Source organism: Amphiprion ocellaris, chromosome 10, assembly GCF_022539595.1.
Source record: "Amphiprion ocellaris isolate individual 3 ecotype Okinawa chromosome 10, ASM2253959v1, whole genome shotgun sequence".
Taxonomy (NCBI): Eukaryota; Metazoa; Chordata; class Actinopteri; family Pomacentridae; genus Amphiprion; species Amphiprion ocellaris.
This window is the reverse complement of record NC_072775.1, coordinates 5,553,356-5,571,062: the sequence shown is the minus strand read 5'-3', so window position 1 is coordinate 5,571,062 and position 17,707 is coordinate 5,553,356. Positions and strand designations below refer to the sequence as shown.

The 17,707-nt window shown below is 39.1% G+C and overlaps 1 protein-coding gene across 6 annotated transcripts in view; it reads right to left on the bottom strand.

Annotated features, from left to right (window-relative positions):
• Positions 1-267: 267 nt before the first annotated feature.
• The window catches only part of astn1 (astrotactin 1), a 435,709-nt gene continuing 418,269 nt past the window's right edge, over positions 268-17,707 (bottom strand). For all 6 annotated transcript variants that reach the window (XM_023261620.3, XM_023261621.3, XM_023261622.3 and 3 more), the window contains 2 exons: positions 15,949-16,132; positions 268-3,286 (listed from right to left, as the gene is read on the bottom strand). In XM_023261620.3, the coding sequence (XP_023117388.1) occupies positions 3,049-3,286; positions 15,949-16,132 (422 nt within the window). In that variant the 3' untranslated portion in view covers positions 268-3,048. The remainder of the gene's footprint in view (positions 3,287-15,948; positions 16,133-17,707) is intronic.

The following is a 17,707-nucleotide window of genomic DNA, read 5'->3' as shown; positions in this document are numbered from 1 at the left end:
GTATTTTGCTTGACATGGTTTGGCTTCATGTGTGAAATGCCAGGCCAGCATTTATCCCAGACAACATTTTCCTTCTCTACTCAGACTAAGTGCAAAATTGTCTATATCCTTGTCACAGACATAGACATTAGATCTGTCCGTTCAGTTGGCTGACGTCTACGTGAACCCTCTTTTTCAAAATCCCAAAACAGTCCACATTTTCAACAATCATCAGACTTAAAAGCCTCTTTAGTACACCCCGAAAAATGTCTGTCTGTACAGCCACACTTTATAATATATTCTTTATTGTTCTTGGAAGTAGCAAAGATCAAAGTGAAAAAAGTTGAGTTTATGATGCCACATACAGCAGAGACAGTATATCATGCAGATAGTATTTCATATTTCTCAAAGATCAAATGGGTCTCTATCTTGTTGGCTTGTTCTTTTTTTTTTTTAATCTTCGAGTTAATTTCACGACAAAAGTTAAGTCAAATTCCAGTTAACAGTGTGTAGCATCTTTAGATCAAAATCAGATCAAAGTCAAACCTTCTGGAATCAGTGCATTCATCTGCAAAGACTAAGATACACAGCAGATAGTACAGTACAATATTGTATCTACTAAAGCACACATAAATGCTGTAAAATATCACCTGTTGTACATTTATATACAGAAGTAACACACTATGCTGTGCTCTAATGTGATGCATTTATGAAATACTTTGCTGCCTATACAAAAATCTACAAGCGTCCATTTTAGTATTCACATATGAGATTTGTTAAAAATTAACAGCTAATATACATCTGCATTTCTTTGACATCAATCTCCAACATGGCCACTGCACACGGCTAAAAGAACATATAATATTAAAACAAATTAAGTTGAATCAAAGTAAAAATACGTTCACAGTAAACACACTGGATTAGTGGACATTTTCAAAATGATCTTTTTAAAGACGTAATTCTATCAACATACAGAGATGCAGCTGAAAACACTGAGTTAAATTACAATTTCAATACAGAATTATCACCTTTAAAGCATTCATTAGTTAGATTTGATGTTTTGAATCAGATGAGAACTTTAAAATGATTTAAAAAATACTGTTTTTGGCAGGTTATTTAGTACAACTCCATTAGAACAGCTTCATATCTATATGCAATCAACACTACATTCAGCAGGTTAATCACTAAAACCTTATGATAATGCTATGTACAGGTTTCCATTTGAACATCTAAACTAAATTAATTCTCATCAGACCACCCTGTCGTCTACATAGTTCTACCTTTCTTTATTTTGCTTTTCTAGTAAAGCTCCATCTGCTTACATGCTACCTCTTCTTTTCTATAGAAACACATAGAACTTTACAAAATACTGGCTTTTTTTTCTTCTCCAGTGTCGCTACATGACAATTCCTTCAGTATGTTGCTCTGCATTAACTTCTCAACATGTTCGAATGACATAAGAAAAACCAGGTCTCTAACTACTTGATTATGAGGCACCCTTCATTCAAAATATGTACAAGGAGAAGTCAGTTAAAAGCCAAATGTCTCGATGAAAAAGCAACGAAGCAAGCAACGCCAGGACTGTTCACAGATATTTGATGTCGAGCCCAAGTGCTCACCTGCTGGGTGTGCTGAAGTTATTCATAATAAATGCGGCAAGCGTCGAAGCAATGAACCAGTAAAATATTTATATATAGCAGTGGCTGGAATGTGCCAGTGAAACCGAAGCTACAATGAGTTTTAACTGGAAAGTCTTTATAGGATGCAGAATCTCCTGAGTCCATTTCTCATGTAAACTTTACAAGAAACTGACTTTAGGTTGTAAATCAGGCCTAAAAAACAACTAACTGCATCCAGGCTGCCTACAGCCACCATCACCGGCTACTCTTTAGCCTGTTGTTCCACATCAGGAGGTGCCTTATGTCACATCTGACCAAAACTTCTGAAGATATGACTAAGTTTGGATTTAAACAGGCACAAAGGAGCTGATGTTTGACATTTGTGTCTGACATCTGACCTTTCAATATCTGACTGAAAATGTCAAACCCAAATGAAATCAGCTTTTCCTGTCTGGATGCAATGTAGATTCAAATTTTGTGACTAAAGGTAAAATAAATGTAAAATAGAGATTGTCAAGATACAACAAAATAGTAAAATTAATTACATGTTTAGTTCCATGTTCATGTCATTAGTGAAGACAAAACAAAACAATGTAAAAGCATTTATTTGTTTTTCCCCCAATCATGTTATTTTTCATTTTTGAATTGATTAACAAAGTCATAGAATTAGCATAAAGTCGGGATCATATTGTCTTGAGGGTCAGAGATGTGTTCCAAGTGGTGTTTAGAGTTTTTAAAAATGTACCCAGATACCACTGACTAATGCTGATTTTGTATCTATGTTGGGATTCCTAACTATAGAGGCCCATGCATTCCTGCCTGCAATATTTCACACGAAACACAGATTCATAATATTAAAATTTAGACACATCAGCCTTTAATCGAATGAAAACTTAGTCTTGAATGCAAAGTAAACAGTTTTGTCTCATGCCTGCAGCTGCTTCATGTACTACAGCTTTGGTCCATAAGATTCTGATTTACATCAAAGAAATATTTAGATATATTTATAGCAGCCTTATACAGGAATGAGCAGCGAGACCTGATCAATGTCATGAAGGAAAGACATTTTTTACTGTGAAGCTTATATCAAGCATCCTTGTGTACCTATCAAGATTGTGTTCATTTTAACTCATCATTGCCAGAGAGGAATGGACTTCACTGCTCAGACAAAGCTCAGCAAAGAGGTTTGAATGAACACAGCTCCAGTCTAACGGACATCAAGGCTTCAGAGACCACCAGGTGCCACAGAACATAAAATATATTTGCTTCTGGTGCCAGTAAAGCTAAAAAAAGTAAATGTCATTTCGAATAATGTGTGGCATTTGTGTATGAGATCATAAATGCATTTAAGTTGGAGAAATACGTGTAAAACCTGCATTTTATTATGTTATTTGTTTGATCCGATAAATCTCTCACACTCCTGTGCACATCCAAACTGAAATCTAAACCTTTAGAGCTCCTTGGGCTCACCGTAGTCGTTATACATGACAGCGAGCGTCTGCTCGTCGCAGGCCTTGTGTACGTCTTGCCCCATGTCTGACCAGTTCAGCCCAAAGGCCTTGGTGTCGGTGTAACGGCAGGACAGGAACTTGAGGGACATCCTGCGAAGGCCGATCTTTGGCTCCTGAAGGAGACCCTTACACCACGGAGACAGTTCCTCAAGCTGGGAGAGGATGAGGCCGGCCTTCCTGTTGGAACAAATGAGGTAGAGGATTGAAGTGTGTTTTTGTATGACCTCGACATCTTGATAACATCTATAACTTGTTGGAGCAAGCAAAACCAAACACAAAAAGGCACAAAGGATGTAAAAGATATTCAGATGGATCTGAGTACAGGAGGTACATATCTAGTCAACTGTAATTTTCCAGTTAGCAGCTAGACATGGCAGTAAACTGTGGGAAACACTTGCTTCTGAACAGCTAAAGGTTCTACACACCACTGTGCCAGCATTAGAGAGACTATGTGAGAATACAGTGTTGATGCACAATAGCCACAAGACTCATTTGACTGTCTGCAGTCCATTAATCACACTGTGCCTCTGCTGTTGCTTTAGAGTGACACTGCAGAGTGACAGAACCTAAAACCATCCTATCCATTGCTTCCTCTTGTCTGAAGCAGCTCGCAGGGTAAGGTGCACAGTTACTGACACATTCCAACTTCAACCCAAAGCACACAAGTGGCTGCTGAAGGTCTGGGTAGGAATGATGACAGTGAAACAGTGGAAAAATGAATGAACTAAGAAATGAATGGCCATGGCAAGTGAAAAGATGGTCCTATGGCAGAAAAATGGGCTAATGGACAGTTCTGATGGCTTGGAGAGACAGAGGAGAGACTGTGAAATGATCAAACCTTTCGTTTGGCCAAACCAGGCCATCTGAAAAATCATCTCCATTAGTAACACGATGCACATAAACACATCTCATAGTGACACTGAGTGCAATAAATTACTATTAAGCCTGATGCAGCCTGTTTGGCCCTTGTAGTGAAATCTTGTCAAGTGTTTGTCTAAAGTCAGAAAATGGCAGTGGGAGAAGATTTCATTCATTCCAGACACAGTTTCTCCTCATTCTTCAGCCAAATCAGCACTTCTACAGCACGGTGTCCCCATTCTGCCAAGCCACAAGTCTGCTGGATGCATCACAGTCACCAGAGCCACAGCACTATGCTGATGAACTGATGACACATCTGAGCACCCAGACTACACAGTCACTATGTATCAGTTCAATGAAATTAATGATCACACTGACGGAATGAGCAAAGAGCATCAGTTCACTTCTAAATGTTTTTACATGTCCGTAGCTCCAACTGTCTTTTCAAACTGTGCAGATGAACGCAAAAACACATTTTCTACTAATCATCACTCACCTCGTTGTTGTGGAGAAGATGTGTTGCTGCTGTGATGATGATCATGATGCTGATGATGATGATGTCATGCATGCAGGGATAGATGAGGATGGAAAAATAAAAATGATGATAACAAAGACGACACTGAAATAAAAGGGAGATGATGGTGGAGAAAATAATGGAGCTGATGCTCGTTAGTGGTGACAAGAACAATGGCTGAAGATAAAGGAAAAGGTGGTGATGCTAGTTCATCAAAACACACAAAAAGGCTGGTGTCTAAATTCATTCTTGGACTCAAAGAAGCAGATAAGATCAAAAGTTCCAGAACAGCCGCGACTTGAACCTTATTGGAGACCGTTTCCTCACAGGCTGCAGTCAAGATCAAGAATGAACTTGGACCTCAAGCTCTCAGTTCTAAAAGTGCATCTCTTTCTGCAATGACAACTGAGGAAGCTCTATATGCTGATAAACCTGCTGCATACTAACTACTACTCACCACAGGAGCTGTGGTTTTAATGTTGTGGTCGATCAGTGTATATTTGAACTTCACCTCTTTTAGATGGTGTTTATGGAGATCTGAGCTTTCTGTCTGCGTCAATCTTAGCATTATGGAGGCAAATTGAATTTAGTTTTTTGTGCACAAAAAACTGAAAAAAATTCCACTTTATTGCCACTGTCAGTTTAGATAACCCACAGACCTCACTGTAAACACTTTTTATATGAACTCCTATTTAGCAAACAAACAGCGGTCCATGCCAGGGGTTCTTCTGCTCAACCACAGCCTCTGTAGCAATATGTGATAATTCCAGAGTAACAGTAAAATGTTGTGTAACCGTAACAGAAGCAGACAAGAGTTATAGAGCAAACATACTTTTTAATGTCAGTTGTACCGCTGGGCAGATCGAATTTCCACCATCAGGAGCTACTGATCATACTGATCATTCTTTGGTTTCACTTTGGAGGTAAAAATATTAATTTTAGATTCTGTCAAGCTTCCAAAACAAAGTCTGCACCAAGATAAACAAAATTCAACGGTTGTCCGTAATAGAACAAAACCTAGAATCATTCAACAGCCAGTCATGTAATAGAACTAAATTAACTAAGTCTTACAGTTTAGCTCCAGTTGGACAGCATCAGAATGTATCACTTTCTATCACTGTTTATGTTCCTTTCACCAACTTAACTGTTCTTCACTGCATTTGTGAACAATATTTTTCTAAAGCATGTGCGATAACATCTGCATGTCGCTGAGTGCACTTCTTGTGGCTGAACCAGAGTAAACACACAGAGAATACTGATGCTAGACCTGCAGACACACACACACGTGCATGAACAAATATGTAAGTATGCACATGCACTGAGTTATACAGGCAAGAAAACATATCAATATGCAGTATATACATTATATCTGCTGACAATTATTGTTTTTTTTTCTCTTTCTCTCAATCTTGCCGCAGTTCTTCATAAACCTATACAAGCATCTGGCTGTGCTACACCACCTTGCTGATCTTAAACAGTGTATATGTTAAAAGGAGATAGTGAAGACCATAGAAAAGCAATAACAGAAAAAGCAGCAGCTCATAATTCAGTAAGTGGCACATGGTCCAGTTTGGATCGATGTACAGTTTGATCTGGATCCGAACTTTGGCCTGGGATGAAACCAGCCATTAGACGTAAGCAAGGAAAGATGTTTTATATTTGTACCTTGTGTGTTCCAGTCTCTGTGGCAAACTAATATCCGCTTGTCAGATTGCTGTTCAAATGATAAGCCACAAGTCTTTTTTTTTTCCACTTTTGATTTTGCTGATAAGCTGCAATTTTTGAACTGACTAACACGCTGTAATAATACAGACACTGTGGCCTGCGGATTCTACTACATTTCATCTCCTGTCTGACACCACATTAAGTGCCGCTCTGTAAACATATAGCACATCACCATATTTCCTAGTATGCGTTTGTGTTATTTCTGGAAAATGAGCACACTCTTTACACCACAGTTCCCTTCAAACAGGCAAAACAACTTCAGTCAAACATATTTCTGCGTTATTGTTGGCATTCCTGCCTAATTTGCAAATCGGAGATACATGAGAAGCGACATCCTCTATGCAGTTGTCTGGATAATATAAGTACTTTGCATATATTATTGAATTGTTTTTGGAATCATGCTGTATTTTTAATGTCACATGAACATATGGACACCCAGCAGGACAACATCCCTTCTGCAAATGCATGCTGACAGAGCCATAACAACAACTTTAACAGCCTTGGTTATGTTTTCATCCCTGGAAACTGCAGAGAGTCAATTTAATGATGTCAGTCTTGTTGGACAGCTTGTCGGCAGAAAAGAACCCTTGTGTTGTCCTGGTAGTCTGCTGCCATACTGTCATTCATATCATTTTTCTGAAACCTCTTTATGTTCCCAATATTTTGCCACAGATTTCAGCGGTCTGAGGAAATCGTGATATTTATTTACTTTAAATGAAGAAAAAAAATGTGGTTTGTATGCTTTCATTTTTCAGGAAAGCTGAGGAACGTTTCGCAGGTTCCAAATAGCAACAGTTGTCACCATAAATCCCTGTGTATGTATAGGGGTGGAAAATGGTCTCCAATATACAACGTGAGTTCGTCAGAAAAGGACACAAACCTCAAATGTTTGCGTGGTTTTGACTCCGCACACAGAAGCAGACATGTAGACACATGTGCATAGTCATATGCATGCACATGTGTCTACAAGTCAAAAGTCTGGACACACTTTCTCATCCATTTGAATGAGAAAGTGTGTACAGAAAAGAATACAGACAGACATACACATGGAGTTTTAATACTGTCAAATTACCACATAGAAAATTTAAAATTAAAAAAAAAAAGTTATTTAATGTTGAATTACATCATTTTCCTTCAACGGACTGAGTGGGTTGATTTATTTATATTAAATGACCCAGAAACATGCAGGCTGTGTAGCCATAAGATGTTGGAACAGCAAATTGAACAGGAGCAGAAAAAAATCTATCAAACAAACAAAGAAAAACATCTTTAACCAGTGAACAAACACTGGAGATCTTCATGGGCCACCTGAGGACAGACTTAACCGAAACAGACCTGATTATAATTAAACTTGTTCCAAACACTCCCAGCTAGAAGGAGAACACCAACAGTGACATGATGTACTACCACTTAATGAGCACAAACACACAAAGCTCTCCATGTAGGATCAAAACACAAGGGGATGATTACATGATGATTATGATGCACCGTGTATTTGCACTCACATCCACTCAGGGGTTAGACAAATTGACGCACAAACACAAGACGAGCAACGAGTCTCAGTTACTGGCAATTGAGTAAATTTGTGAGGTCATTCACTACAAAATATCTAATTTAAGAACAGAACAGCCGACACTGGGCGCAGATGTAAAAGTCATTTTCTGTTCAATGTGTTGCCATACAGAGAAGTTCAACAGAGTTTATTCATTTATTTTATGGCATGACAACTTATAAAATCTACTATAAAGGACGATATTCTTACTATCATCTTTGTGACGGTCACATGACATATTCCCATTTTAGTGCTAGGTTTTTATGGTCTAATTAGACATTTTTCATGACTTTATTTATGTCACATTGCATTTGACCTCTGACCTCGGCCCCATAACAACTCTAATTATGCTCAATTTTCCAACAGCAAAACTTCAGACTCCGCAGATAGAAACTCTCTCTGGAACAGGGACTCACTTGCACCACTTACCTATAAACAGTTTTTATCAGTTTGAAAATAGACAAGATTGTGCATCTTAAAGAGCTCATGTTATGTTTGTGGTTTTTCATTATATTCAGTGTGTTATAAAACTGCTTTTAGTGAATGTAAAATGTCTGCAAACTGAAAAAAGCCCAAAGTCCACAACAAAGCCACTCCTTACCAGCCTGACAGTCCAGGCTTTTCTTCTGTTACTTAGTGATGTCATTACGTAACACATTTGCATAACACCTGCCTTGCAGCCAGTATGGCACGACTGCCAAAACTATCTATCAATGATCTGGAGTTACGATACATAACTAATGTGAACTTGTTTTCTTCTGGCCGGTCGACCAATCACTAAACTGGGCTTCTCAGGGGGTGGGCCTTAAAGAGACAGGCACTAGAATTAAGAGTTTGGACAGATGGCGAGAAGAGGCAATTCACAATATGTGAAAAATAATGTATTTTTTGATCAGTGAAGCCTGTAAACACATTCTAGTAGAACCCCCATATTACAATTATTAACTTGTAAATGTGAATAACATGGGTTCTTTGAGTGGTTTGGTGTTCCTGAATAAGAGGACTCATATGAAGAAAGCTCATGGAAAAAAGTAAGACAGATCAAGATTTCTTGGAATTTTCCATTGATCTATCACAAATGTTGTGGCTTCTCTTTATTTATGCTGAAGAAAATCAGTATTGTTTCTCCTTCTTTCACATTTCGTTAAAGAGCATTAATTATTTTGAATTTTAATGATCTGTAACTGAAATTTCTACTTTTTAAACAATGTCGATACTTTTAATCTTGAGTGCAAATACATTGTAAAAGCAGGTTCTGAGAGAAAAATAAAACACTTGACAAACTACATAGTTGTAAACCGCTTAAAAATACCCCATCCATTCTGAAACAACTGTTTATTACATCTAAAGGGAAGCAGTCAAAATGGCACCCTGCATCTCTCCTGGTGGCGCAGATGAGGTAGTTTTAATTGCTAAGTAAACTCATAACAATGTGTATTGATATTGGAAATGGGATATTTGTATTAGAAGTTTATATCAGAGTATGTCAATATTTATATGTTTCTGTTCACTCTTTGGTATCACAGAAACCAATAAATCACGGCTAGACCAACAGCTAAAAGGCTGTGTGTATTTTTGTCCTTCCCTCAACTATAAAAAGTCAGAGAGCAAAGTAAACAGTTTGCTGTGATTATGATTTCCTGAAATCCCAACCATAACAATACTTATTATCGCAAGCACTCCTCTGATTAGAGAGACTGTCAAGTGAAAACAGAAAGAAAATCAAAAAAAGGTATCAAATATTTTTCAGTTCATCAAAGGGTACAGAGTCCAACCAAGGACACGGTTTGGGCCGAGACGGCCAGGATCGAGGATTTTCTTTCAGCCCAGTCAAAACATCTAGCATTTCTAAGTCAACAGGCGAGCAGCATGCCTTAAATGATGGGTACTCCCCAGGCGATGACAAGGTCTGGCCCTCGGGAGGAGAAGTGTCAGGCCTTGGAGAGACGGCCTTTCGGTGAGTTTATGGTTTGAGTTAAAACGTCACGCGATGTTGCATGAAAAAGGAAATAAAAATGTCCTTCGAAGGATTCCAAACGGTCTCGTCAGTGAGATCCGATACATTTCTAAAAACAGCAGATCCGAGTATCTGCTGCCACAAGAAAGATAAAGCCACAGTTGTTCATTCATTTGTTTCCAGATATTGCTTACTTGGCTGAGAGTTTACACTGAGTCAGAGCCGGAGCAGGACTCTTGTTATCTCTATTTTGACTGGCTAATGAAAATCTAGTTTATTCTGCTCTCATTGTTTGTGACAGCGAGACTCTCTTCATAACAAGTTTGGCTGATCTGATGAAAGTCTGTGTGTGCGCATTTGTGGTCAGCACATGCACAGTATGAAAGTGAGTTTGTGTGTGTTCTCCTGTTTACTGTCGGCAGGACCACAGATCTGTGTTGTTTAGATGGAAGAGGTACATTTGCATGCAAATGGCCAAAAAAATTTGATTTAAGAACAAACAAAACAAAAGACACTTAAAGAAGGGTCCATTTTGAAGAACAAAAACTAAATTACTATAATATGTCCCAGAAAGGCTGACCAGCTTTACAGTATTTGTGGATCAATATATAGTTGAGGGACTTTTGAAGTCCATGTGATATATCTTGCATACATTTTTATTAAAAGTAAAAAAAACTAATGTTTTATGTTCAGTACGATCATGTCTTCACAAATTCCATAATTATTTATTAAGGAAACAATCACTTATTAATAAAAAATGACTGGATATCACTAAAATGTCTACCAAATAACCGTCGCAATTTAATAACAACCACCTTCTAATTAGCAACAAACTACTAGCAACTAACAAATTGTATCTGTGTCAAAGAAATCGCTTTCAACTAAGTTAGCCATTAAAAAAACACCTTTCAAGAAAGTGTGTTAATTCCAGATCACATGACCTGCTCCACATGATGTCATTTCCTCCTGAAGAACAGACTGGCAAGACTCCAAGGCTTTCTGAGTTATTTAATATAAAGTAGTGTGTGAGTCAAGTGTGGATTTATTGCACGTCAGCAGGTTTACTACAATATCTTTATAAAAAACTCTCAATTTCAATTTTACTCAATTGTATATATAATATTAGAAGAATCTTCCTCTAAAAATGCCATGTGGTGTTTGGTTATAGGTGGCCATGTTGATTTATAGTTTATAGTTATCATTTTAACTCCAGAGGTTATATTCAGGTAAACTTTGTTTTATATTAAAGAACTAGTATATAGGAATTAGAGGGTTCTATAGGCAGAAATGCAATGTAATATCTAGAATTATGTCTTTATTAGTATATTATCTGCCGTAGTTCCATTATTTCTGTTCCTGTTTATTCTTACTGGTTCCTTCTCTCTCTTTTGCCACTTGTTTCTCTCTGTTTGTCCTCTCTGTGTGTCCTTTTCATGGACAATTACCTGACTCACCTGAGAATCATTCACTTCTCACCTGCAGTATGCAGTATCTAAATCTTGGCTCACCAGATTGTTCTGCCTGCGGTTGTATTGTTGGCCAAACTCTCATAGTAGTATTTGGTTCCCAGGGTTTTGTCCTCTGTAACCTCTATGTTCCTCGGGTTCCAGTCTCCTCTGGTTGTCTTCTTGCCCTTGCCTGTTTGTTTCCACGAAGAAAATTTCAGCCTGCAAGTCACTGAGTTCATGTGTTCAATCTCAAAACAGTCAGTCAGTCACCTACTGAGCCACATGCCACATTCTAATCCCCTGGTTTCCCTCTACATTACAAATATTTCTTCACAAAAAAGCCTTTTAAACAGTGACAACCAACTATGTTTTGGATTTTGATCCAGAAAATCTATCAGGCAAGCCTTATAACCTGAAAATGTACAGGAAAAGATACATCGATAGTGGGTTCTCTAAGACCGAGTCCTCTTGCAAAGACAATGTTTGACCAGTAGCTCAGATTGGACAAATAGTTCCTGTAGAGAGAACCTTTCTAGTTTATAGGGATTCTTGGCGGGCAATCTTGGGGAGCTGTCTTACATGCTTGGATGGGAAGGGTTAGGTGAGTTGTGGCAATCACTTCACTGCTTGACAATAAAGTTAATTTGACTTTGACTTGATGCTACTAAATCCTAAACACTGCTCTTTTAAATCTGAATCAACACTACTGGGACCTGGCAAGAGGCCTAAATTTAAAATACGCTTTGTTCATAGATCATTCAAAGTCTTGAAAAGTCCAGTGGTACACACTGACAGCTGTGGACATCCCCAGATGTGTAACTGTTGTGACTATGCTAATTTTGTAGACTCCAGGAGTCCACTTTCTGTTACACATATGCACAGTAGGTTGTATTAACATATTCCATGCATGTTCATTACTACTGAGCATTCCCGCTATTGTCCTTGTAGCATTGTTGCTGTGTGGATTGTTTGACACCAGTTCTGGCCTGCAAGCAGCCATGTGCAGAGGGGTGCATATGGACATGGTGAGATGACAAAATTCATGTCACACAGGCCCTAGTGGTTAGGCAATTATGGCAAGTATAGTAATAATATACACATAATACAGTACTTGAGTGGTATTGACTACAATAAGAGCACAGGGAGTGAAGATTCCAATCCATGTTGACTATTCCTGAATTTTATGTTTTCTGTGATTGAAATACTTCTTGGAAAGAAAAAGAAGAACTGGAAAAAGAAGAAGAACAACAAACTGTCTGTAGGGTCAAACAAATAGTAGAAACTCCACTCATCCCTGGTGTTTACCAGCGTGACTACACTGTGATACTTTATCCCAACAAACCATTGGCTTAAGAAATGTGTATAAGGCGCCTGATTGATATTTCTGATTGGATTAAAACAGAAATGTAATCTTTATCCTAATATATCCATAATGAGTGAGTCTGGATTCGATTTGCACTTCCCCCACGCTCAGAGTCAGCCCTCACTCAGCTGAATGACAATGATCAAGATGATCTGAGGTGCTTTTTGCAGGACCAGGCCAACATCAATACTGGATGCTTGAGAAGCCAGAAACCATGCATGACTATTATTTTGGTTTGCTAAAAATGATATCAGTAGTATTTTTGTCCTGGCATAGGTACAAGCATTTATCTGCTGCATTTGTTTTTCCCAACGGGTCAAATAACGTCAGAGAAACAAACTGCCTGACGCCGTGGGGAAGTTGTAGGAGCTGGAAGCCCATTAACCTCTCTGCCTGCATGCTCACTCGCTAACCATAGACAGCATACAACTCAGCTTCAGCACAGAGTCTTCACTCACACCAAACTACTGGAGATACATAGGAAAGTCTAGTGTTCATTTGATGACTTAGCTAAACCAAACATGTTTATACTTCATTCCCTCTGTTGCCAGGCCTCACCTTGAATGCACTTCTCTGCTGCTTTTCCAGCTCAGAGGTGCCTTTATTAACATTAATCACCCCTCCCTTTAACTAAATTCAGGGGCTGTTAATCTAAGTGTATTTTAATGGAACACTTCAGAAGCAACTCCCTCAATTACATCAACTCTTTCCAGCATGGTCCCTATTAAAAACGACCTTTCATTTAGGGCGGGGGAACCCACAGACGCAGACAGAAACACACAGAATTAAGGGAGCCTTGGCTAATCAGTTTCACCTGCCAAAGTGAAAGCATGTACCACAGACTGCTGTTTATAAGTATATTTTATATCAGACACATGGCTCTGTTTATAAAACATTAAGCTACAATTTTACATTATGGGTACTTATCCTTAGTTCTGGAGGAGGGAATGTGGGGCCCTACATGGTTGCAAGTTGCTAAATGGCACCGGTGATGTCACAGGGGTTAAGCTCATTCGACTTCCCAAGTCAGTTCGAATGAATTCGCCCCGTAACTTTAATTCACACAAACAACCGCCCTACAATCAAAGACAGCACTTTGGAAGCTTGGAGCGGAACATCTGCCCACCTTTGAGAATCAAAACAAGAGCAGGACACTGCTAAGCTCTGAATGAACTGATATCACGGAGATCTGGCCACTGTAGGATGTGTTTGTAATAACGCTGGAACAAATTACTGCTCACTTTGAAAAATTGTGCAAAGGAAACGCTTTGCCTTAGATAGGATTTCCTTTGTTTTGGTTTTGTTTAGGACTTGCTTTTAATTCAAAAAGCATGGTTTTCTTTGAGTTGCACACCAAGACGAGACACAACGAATGTACGTATTCACACTGAGTGGCACTGTGCTAAAATAAAAGCAAGAAGTTATACTGGTTTAAATTCAGGCCAGCAAACCTAAGTGTGATGAAAAAGACAACAGAACATATAAATGTAGAAAAGTTTTTTCTGGATGACCTTTTGTTTTTCCGGAGCCCGTGGTGTCAAAAGATGCCAACTCATTACATGTAGCGCTGAAGGATAAGGCTACTGACATTCAGAATTGTCACCTGTTTTGGATGTTGTATCATTCAGTAAGTTTTATTGCTGTGCATTATTCGTGTACAAATGGGCCAGTTGTAACCTCCTCTACCTTGCAGTAGGCTCAGTAGGCTGTTATCACCATTTCATGGCAGCAGAGGTGATTTTTTTTGCTTATGATGAGGAACTAAAGTCCACATTTGGAGGTTGGAGTGGTGGAAGTGGAGGGACTTGCAGCCAGGAAGCTTGAATTTGATCATTACAGTACTATTCTTGAACTTGCTTGAGTTTACTTGTGTTTTCAGCCTCCATTTGGTTAAGTTTAGGTTTAACCTGAACCATTTGAACCTAAATCATTTTAGGTTAAAATGGAAACTTGGAAGGTGACGGATCTACTAGCAATTTTACATGCACTCATGCACATTACCACAAGAGATTGCCTTTCTTTTCGGGGTAAATTTCTGTTTATCAATGATCAGAATGAATGATGACGCAACTTCTGGCTTACTAGATGGTGGAAAATGTCCCTACAGGCTCATGTGTAATGAGAACGATGTGCCCTAATTATGGCCATTTATTGGGCTGGAAATGTCTAAATTGGGTGATTTTTGCCATGTGGTCCTTTTACTGAAGAGTTAGATTTTTAAAAATACTTTGCAAATGCAGAATTTTAAAAATGGCTACATTAATATTAAGATAGTTGGACACTATCATTTTATTTGGGACTATATTCAGCAGCAGATTTGATGCTTTCAGGAGGATTCCTGGCGACAAGTTGGTGTTTAGTTTTGAAATACGGTGCCACATATGTTTAAGATTTATCAGTGTTTGGATACACACATAGAACCTGTTAGCAGAAGAAATTTACTGCTGGTGTTTGTGTTTTCATGGGATTTGTTTAAAATTAGAATAATAAGAACTTTGAGTCTGTGACAGGAGTTATGATTTGATCAGCACACTTTATAATCTCCTGCAAGTAGTTGGATTGTGCGTGAGGTCAATGAATCACTGTTATGATGGGAAGAGTTCCCCATTTGCAGCAGGGGGTAAAGTAATCACTAATGGAGCATATCTGTAATTTTGATCCAGTCCAAATCTGTCATCTGTTTAATTTTTAGGAACTGCAAACAGCTAAATCAGTGTGTAGGTTTCACAGCACTGCAGAGATTGTCGGTGACATTTTCATTTTAGAAAGGACCATCTGCTAAAATTGCTCTTTAAAGTGGCGTTCACACCATACTGTGATCCAACCCAGATTTTTGTCTAGTTGCCACTTTTCTTCAATCTTGCAGCCAGACTGCACTGTTATTGTTCGAAGATGTCAGTGTCAATTGCACAAGTTCAGTATGACAGATTGCACTTTGTTGGTGGGAGGGCAACTCATGAATGGAGTATGCACACACACGCACACACATATCTGCGATTTCAGAGACTGATTACAGTGAGCCCAGTCTACACATTATTAAGATGGCTCAGTGTTTTGGTATTCTGTACTAGTCTGACTCAGGACAGACCTACAGGGCTTTGTATATTGTTGGGTTCTCCTGATAAATTGGCGATCAAGCTAAAGTTGATGATCAATTTGCTGGAAGGAATGCATATTTCTGATCTGAGGTTACACATCAGAGATGTGGGCATTTCTGAAACACAAACTGAGTTTTTTTTTTTTTTTTAACAGTCTCTGTTTTTGTCATTTTCCTTTTTTATCTACAGCAATATTAAAACAAATGTGTAACCCATAAGCATTTTTCTAAAACTAAGATATCTTTTGTACGTTTCTCCAGGAGACTGGCATTTTATTTTTAAGCCAAGAAAAGCAAGAAAATAAAAGGTAATTGATAATTGTACCTGGGTCCTAGCTCATCCTCGCACCTCCAGGTGAATTCTCCAAAGCTCTCGTAGCGCTGGTTGTAGTGGTAAAGCACTCGGTGCAGAGTAGGGGCGCCCAGGTCCATCAGAGTGTTGTATGCTGTCTGCTGCTCCTTCCCACTGGTGTAACCATTAAACAGGTTGTAGATCTTATCTGCAATTTCTGAAAGGACACATACAATCAGAGGTCAGCAGATACTCCCACAGCTTTGTAGTTGCAAAGTGCATAAAATATGTTCAACTTCATTTTGCAATAATGGGAGCTTCAGTGATCAGCACAATGCTTACTAATGTTTACCAAACACACTGATTGGTGCTATTTGATATCAAATGGTCTTTGAGGCAGAAGAACAGAAGAAGATCTAATGCTGGTGACTCAGCTTTCTTTGGGAAGAAAGCTAATTGCTGGTGTTTTGGATACATCATTACCAATATGCACCCTTGATCAGAATTGTTGTGGGCAAATAGAATAAATACACCCCATAGTGAGAGAAAAGGAGCCTCTCCCAGCTGACTCAGGGTGAAGGCAGGTTTCACTCTGGACAGGTCACCCGTCTATCGCAGGGCTACACATAGAGACAAACAACCAAGCACACTCATGTTCACACCTACAGACAATTTAGAATCAACAATTGACCTCAGTATGCCTTAGGATGGTGGGAGAAGGCCAGAGAACCCAAAGAGAATACATGCAGGGAGAACATGCAAACTCCACAAAGAAAGGCTGATATTCAAACACAGGACCTTCTAGCTGTGAGGCGACAGCGCTAACCACTGTTTCACCATGCTGCCCAGATTAATAAATCAGTCTGTTTTTATTTTTGAATTAGCGTTACTATGAGTAACCAAATGAAAAGCTTGCGACGCTTGCAGGAAGAAAAACAGAACCATCTCAGATGACAAAGACTGGCAGAAGTAAAGTATAAAACCTTGAAACTTGGATAAAGAAAGAACAATTTCGTTCCTGCCTCAGGACCAGCCTTTACCTTAGCAGAGTTGCTGTGGGGTCATGGAGGACTTTTACCATCCAGTCGACATGTGTTTTGCGGACTTGGATGTCCCACGGGGAACCCTGTGGAGGGTACTGTGGAAGCATGGGGTACCAGGGTCGTTGTTACGAGGCATCTGGTTCTTGTACAACCAATGTGAGAGCTGTGTTCATATGCTTGGCCCAAAGTCAAACATGTTTCCGATTGATGATGGACTCTGCCAGGATTGCCCATTGTCTCCGACTCTGTTTGTGATATTCATGGAAAATAACTGAAGGTGTGGTCCGGGTGAGAAGGGTGTTCAGTTTGACAACACTTCAGCCACATCTCAGTTTGTTTTGCAGACGATGCGCTTCTATCGGCTTCTTTAAGCCCTGATCTTTAGTGTGCAGTGGGGTGTTTTGCATCATAAACGGATGGATTGCTTTTAGATGCGGGTGCTGACCCAAGCAAAGGAGTTTAAAAATCTTGCATGGATGGATTACATATCTCATCTGGCCTGGAAACACCTTGGGATCCTCTAGAAAGAGCTACAAAATGTTGCTGGGGAGAAAAATGTCTGGAATGCCATGCTTAGACTGCTGCCACCATGACCCAGCCCCAGATAAGCAGGAGAAAATGGAACTGAATATAAACAGGCCTACACTTCATCCACTCAAATGTAAGGGTTATTGCAGCACACTCAATAACCCTATTTCTCAGAGTTTCAGAGGTAATGTGTCTGAGTGGAATCCCCTCAGGACTGGTGA